At 48.0% G+C, this 6,000-nt stretch overlaps 1 protein-coding gene across 1 annotated transcript; it reads right to left on the bottom strand.

The window, feature by feature from the left end:
• Positions 1-609: 609 nt before the first annotated feature.
• On the bottom strand, positions 610-4,301 carry LOC137193511 (tyrosine-protein phosphatase non-receptor type 23-like). The gene is made up of 2 exons (XM_067604724.1): positions 1,488-4,301; positions 610-737 (listed from the first exon to the last, which is right to left on the bottom strand). Exon 1 carries the CDS (start codon positions 4,299-4,301, stop codon positions 2,448-2,450), a length of 1,854 nt encoding a protein of 617 aa, XP_067460825.1. The 3' UTR covers positions 610-737; positions 1,488-2,447.
• Positions 4,302-6,000: the final 1,699 nt, after the last annotated feature.

Raw genomic sequence — 6,000 nt, 5'->3', positions numbered from 1 at the left:
AAAGGTGACTATTTTGCATGCAGGCTCCCCTAAAGTCCATTCGTTCATCATGTAGTAGTAGGCCCAAAAGGGCAGACCTGCGGTGAAGATGAGATCTGACACAGCCAGGTTCAGGATGAAAGCATTGTTGAGGGATTTAAGATTCTCATACTTGGCCAAAATCACAATGACCAAGATGTTGCCGAGCAGACTGAGGATCACCACAATGGAGAAGAACACCGGACAGAAGATCGCTCCAGACTCTATGATGCTTGTTGCGTCGCACATTTCATCTCCATAGTTATCATCATAATAGTCTGCGTCAGAGTAGTTGGCGCTTGTAGTAGCAGTGACTGTAAAATCTTTATTTGTAGCCATTTCTCTTGAACTGAAAAAGAAAATCTAAATAAAAAAAAAAAAAAAGTGTTATAGGGATAAATCATACAGGTCAAATTACACAGACTTAATTATACAGAAGTGGATAATTACATAATGTGTTTCACAGATTACTTTAAAAACATCATTGGGCAATAAGATACAAGATACACGACTACAGTTTGTCTGGGACTATGGTTATCTTAATATTTCAATGGATCAGTTCACTCAAATGACAAAAATTGTATCAAACCTGATTTGTTAAGACAAGTGTGTGGTACCTGTCAGTGATGGCAATACACCTCCTCAACTATCATCAGAGTTGGATTAAAATATTGCTGAATCCGTAGAAGTATGTGACATCACCTTTCTCTCGCTGAACCCTGCAATCAAATCAGTGACAAGAACACAGAGAAAACACATAAAAAAATCTCTGATATGAAATAACAGTACAGTAATGTAAAAACCCATAGGATCCCCTCACAGGCAGTCTTGGGTGAGACCCCTACTCAAAAATTATCTTATGGGTATGCATTTTAGCATTTTTCACAGTAGACTATAAAACATAGCATCATGTCATCATATAAACAAAAAGAACCATATATTTAGGGTCTGACATCTGACTTTACCCCATTCATATGACCCTGCCATATTGACACTTGCTGCAGTGAGGCCATAGTTGATTTTGAATGCACTTAGAAATACATTTTGTTATTTTGATAAGCTATTACCCTAACATTTAGCTGATGCAATATGCTTTTCTAAACATCAGTGTTATTTTAGGACATTTATCAGTAAATTTTTCTTTTTGTTTTTTTGTCTTATTTATTTTGCTGTGTTCATGTCCCACTTTTGTTTCCTCTCAGTTGTCTTTGTGTTGTTATCAGGCTGTGGCAATGTCACTGAGTTGTATTGATTTGAATTTGCTGCCAGAGTGTGTTCATGAAGGAATCCAACACAACATAAAAAAGGTTATTAAGAAAATTTCAGCTATTCAAGATATTTAAGCAACAATCCCTCCATAAAAAGTGGTAGCATTACTGTAAATAACACATAGTAAATTTTAACTTCACTATTGTCATGCAAGACACACGCTATAATAAATGACTGAGAAATATGGAAACATACTGTACCTGCACAAAGGCTGTGAACACACCAGAGTCCTTCCTGAAAATATCTGTAAAATCTCAGTGAACTGGGAATAGTTCCTTAAGTATCAACCGCAAAGGTGAACAGCCACTGGTTTCAAATCATACATGTGACAAGAAAAAATTTCCCCTTTTGTCAGACTCGGGGAAGCAGGAGTGTACCCAAACGCAGAGGCCGGAATGCAGATATGATGAAAAACTCTTTTAATTGTGGATGGTCACGGACAGGTAAACAGGGCTGAACAGAACTAGCAGAAGGAACAACACAAAACGATCCAACAAGGACTGAACAGAAAACCAGAACTTAAAGAAACTGAACTAACAAGGAGATGAGGTGCAGGTGGGGAGATGGGAATAAACATACAGGGAGCTGATTGGCTGAGGACACACAAGGAGCGGGGCAGGGCTGACGAGGCTAACACAGGGCAGGTGTGGGGAAGACAGCAGGGCAGGGCTAACGAGTCCAAATGCAGGGCAGGTGTGGAGGAGTACATGAACACACAAGGGAAACAGAACAAAAACCCAGAAAACATACTTAATGCCATCTACACTAACCCATCCAAAACCAACCACAAACACAAACCCAAGCACACAACCCAACAAACCAATGATGCAGTCCTCCAAAACCCACCACCCAAATCACACAAGAAAACCCCCATGAACCGAGGGACCAAACAGACGTGCACAACCAGGAGACCCCACAGAACACAACATAAGACCAAAAAAACACCTTAAGTGCAGGCAAGATGTGACAGAACCCCCCCCTTAAGGGACGGATCCCAGACGTCCCACAAACACCACCAAGGGACACAGGATGGACGGCCGACGCAAGACGGGGGGAGGAGGAGGCCAAAACTGACAGTCCATAGGCCATGAAAGAGCAGGTAGCTAGGGAAGTGGCGCAGGGGTAGGTAGCCAGAATGCAGGGAGCAAAGGAGGTCGTGCTCAGGAAGGGCCAGGACATGGGGAACCAGGAAGATGGTGCACAGGCAGATGGCCAGACAGGGGCAGAGCATAAGAGTCCAGGTGGACAGCCAGGGGGCTGGACAGAGGCAGAGCCATAAAGTTCAGGGGGACGGCCTGGAGGCAAGACAGATAGGTGAAGTCGCTTGGGAGGGTGACCGGGGTGCAGAACAGATGGCAGAAGATGCTCTGGAGGGCGGCCGGATGTGAAGAGCTTCTCTGGTGGTTGGGCTGCAGGCTGGCAGCGAAGGCAGAAACCCTCCGGTGGTTGGGCTGCAGGCCAGAGGCAATGGCGAAACCCTTCAGGAGGCCGGCAACGAAGGTGGGATCCTTCAGGAGGCCGGGCAGGGGGCCGGCGGCGAAGGCGGGACCCTTCAGGAGGCCGGGCAGGGGGCCGGCGGAGAAGGAGAAGGCGGGACCCTTCAGGAGGCCGGGCAGGAGGCCAGGCAGGGGGCCGGCGGCGAAGGCGGGACCCTTCAGGAGGCCGGGCAGGAGGCCAGGCAGGGGGCCGGCGGCGAAGGCGGGACCCTTCAGGAGGCCGTGCAGGGGGCCGGGCAGGGGGCCGGCGGAGAAGGCGAAGGCGGGACCCCTCTGGAGGCCGGGCAGGGGGCCGGCGGCGAAGGCGGGACCCTTCAGGAGGCCTTGCAGGGGGCCGGGCAGGGGGCCGGCGGAGAAGGCGAAGGCGGGACCCCTCTGGAGGCCGGGCAGGGGGCCGGCGGTGAAGGCGGGACCCTTCAGGAGGCCGGGCAGGGGGCCGGGCAGGGGGCCGGCGGAGAAGGCGAAGGCGGGACCCCTCTGGAGGCCGGGCAGGGGGCCGGCGGAGAAGGCGAAGGCGGGGCCCTTCAGGAGGCCGTGCAGGGGGCCGATGGGGAAGGCGAAGGCTGGGCGGAGCCGCTGAAGAAGAGGATGCTGCTGCAGACTTGGGGGGCGGAGCCGCTGAAGAAGAGGATGCTGCTGCAGGCTCTGGCGGCGATGCCGCTCAAGAGGGGGATGCTGCTGCAGGCTCTGGCGGCGATGCCGCTCAAGAGGGGGATGCTGCTGCAGGCTCTGGCGGCGATGCCGCTCAAGAGGGGGATGCTGCAGGCTCTGGCGGCGACGCCGCTCAAGAGGGGGATGCTGCAGACTCTGGCGGCGACGCCACAGGGGATGCTGCAGACTCGGGCGGCGACGCCACAGGGGATGCTGCAGACTCGGGCGGCGACGCCACAGGGGATGCTGCAGACTCTGGAACGGGGGGCTGGCGCAGCTCCGGAACAAGGGATAGCTGCACCGGCCCAGCAGGGACGGAGGGCCGCTGCACGCCCAGCAGGGACAGAGGGCCGCTGCACGCCCAGCAGGGACAGAGGGCCGCTGCACGCCCAGCAGGGACAGAGGGCCGCTGCACGCCCAGCAGGGACAGAGGGCCGCTGCACGCCCAGCAGGGACAGAGGGCCGCTGCACGCCAGCAGGGACGCTGGGGGGCAGAGACTCTGAGGCGCTGGAGAGGACAGGCCAGGTGGCAAGGTGACCCAAGGAACGGTGTGGTCGTCTGCGTTGACGACCAGACCTCTGGTTGGCGCTCCGAGGGCCTCCCAGAGCCAAGCGGGTGCCCAGGTAGGGGTTTTGGGTTGGTGCTGGCTCAGGAGTGGCAGGCTGCTGGCTAGCTGGCTCCTTGCTAGCAGTCTTAGATGCCTGATAATAAAAGTACTTCAGCAAAGTCATCTGAGCTGGAATGTCCGGAGTGGAAGCCGAATGGCAGTGCTGGTGGTTGGCAAGCTTGGAGGCCCGTCTGGCTGATCGAGGTCCCCCCAGTGCCAGACGGGTTCCTTGAAAACAGTTTGTCTCTGCTGGGTCCATTACTGGTTGGATCGTTCTGTCAGACTCGGGGAAGCAGGAGTGGACCCAAACGCAGAGGCCGGAATGCAGATATGATGAAAATCTCTTTTAATTGTGGATGGTCACGGACAGGTAAACAGGGCTGAACAGAACTAGCAGAAGGAACAACACAAAACGATCCAACAAGGACTGAACAGAAAACCAGAACTTAAAGAAACTGAACTAACAAGGAGATGAGGTGCAGGTGGGGAGATGGGTGGAGAACTCGAGAGGGGAATAAACATACAGGGAGCTGATTGGCTGAGGACACACAGGGAGCGGGGCAGGGCTGACGAGGCTAACACAGGGCAGGTGTGGGGAAGACAGCAGGGCAGGGCTAACAAGTCCAAATGCAGGGCAGGTGTGGAGGAGTACATGAACACACAAGGGAAACAGAACAAAAACCCAGAAAACAAACTTAATGCCATCTACACTAACCCATCCAAAACCAACCACAAACACAAACCCAAGCACACAACCCAACAAACCAATGATGCAGTCCTCCAAAACCCACCACCCAAATCACACAAGAAAACCCCCATGAACCGAGGGACCAAACACACGTGCACAACCAGGAGACCGCACAGAACACAACATAAGACCAAAAAAACACCTTAAGTCCAGGCAAGATGTGACACCTTTAAAACTTGTTCCCACATATATTTTGTTACATTGTTGTTAAACTGTGTCATAATTTCTCTGTTTTTGGCTTATAACTTTGTCATCACAAATAGAATATCTCCTTCAGCAATATGAGTTTAGATTTTTAATTTTTATTTAACTGCACAGCAAATAACAATGAACAATACGATATGGCTACAACTAACAATTATTTTCATTGATATTTAATCTATTAATTTTTTTTAAATAATTGACTTATTATTCAGTCCATCACAGTGTCTCAGTCCAATATTGCATCATTGTAATGCTTGTTTTTTTTGTTTTTTTTCCTGATTAACAGTCCAAAACCCAAAGATATCTAAAACAGAGAAAAGCTGCAAATTCTTAAATTTGAGAAAGTGGAAGACTTAAACAATGAATTTATTATCCAAATAGTGAGCAATTAATTTTCTGCTGATATACTAATTGATTAATTGACTTACTATTTCAACATTATAGTACAACAGTACAGAAGATAATATTGCAGATCATTCTACGAGTCTGCTGCAGTAACAAAAAATGCATTTTTTTTTCTAGATCAGTTTTGGTTTGGGGCTCCTGGAGAATCTTAAATATTTACTGACTTTAAAGTATTTTAAAGAACTGACAGATTGTCAGATTGTTTGTGTATTGTGTGTTGTTCTTTTTATTAATATATCCATCCATTAATTCATTTTTATGTTTTATCTGAATATTCAACTGATTATGTTGATGAAATTTGATTAAATGTCATTCAGAAACTATAATAAAATAATAAATAAGATATATAAATATATAACAAGTAAAAAACAAAGATCAATTAAAGATAGATTTTGAAAAATATTAAAATATGTTTCTATTCATATTTACCACCAAAAAATAGAAAAATATGTACTTGTATTTTTGTGTAATTTTTGCATCTTGATGCCATTAGCAATTTATTAGTCCTCAATTTCTCTTGTTAAAAATCCCTTAATATAACAACATCTAAATTTGAGCTCCTTTTTTAATTAATTAAAAAAAACACCTTAAATATTGACGT

Source organism: Thunnus thynnus, chromosome 12 (assembly GCF_963924715.1).
Source record: "Thunnus thynnus chromosome 12, fThuThy2.1, whole genome shotgun sequence".
Classification (NCBI taxonomy): Eukaryota; Metazoa; Chordata; class Actinopteri; order Scombriformes; family Scombridae; genus Thunnus; species Thunnus thynnus.
This window is presented reverse-complemented; position numbering and strand designations above follow the sequence as displayed.

Bases quoted from the DNA above. Each gene is read 5' to 3' on its own strand.
- LOC137193511 (XM_067604724.1), bottom strand. From the start codon at position 4,301: ATGGACCCAGCAGAGACAAACTGTTTTCAAGGAACCCGTCTGGCACTG.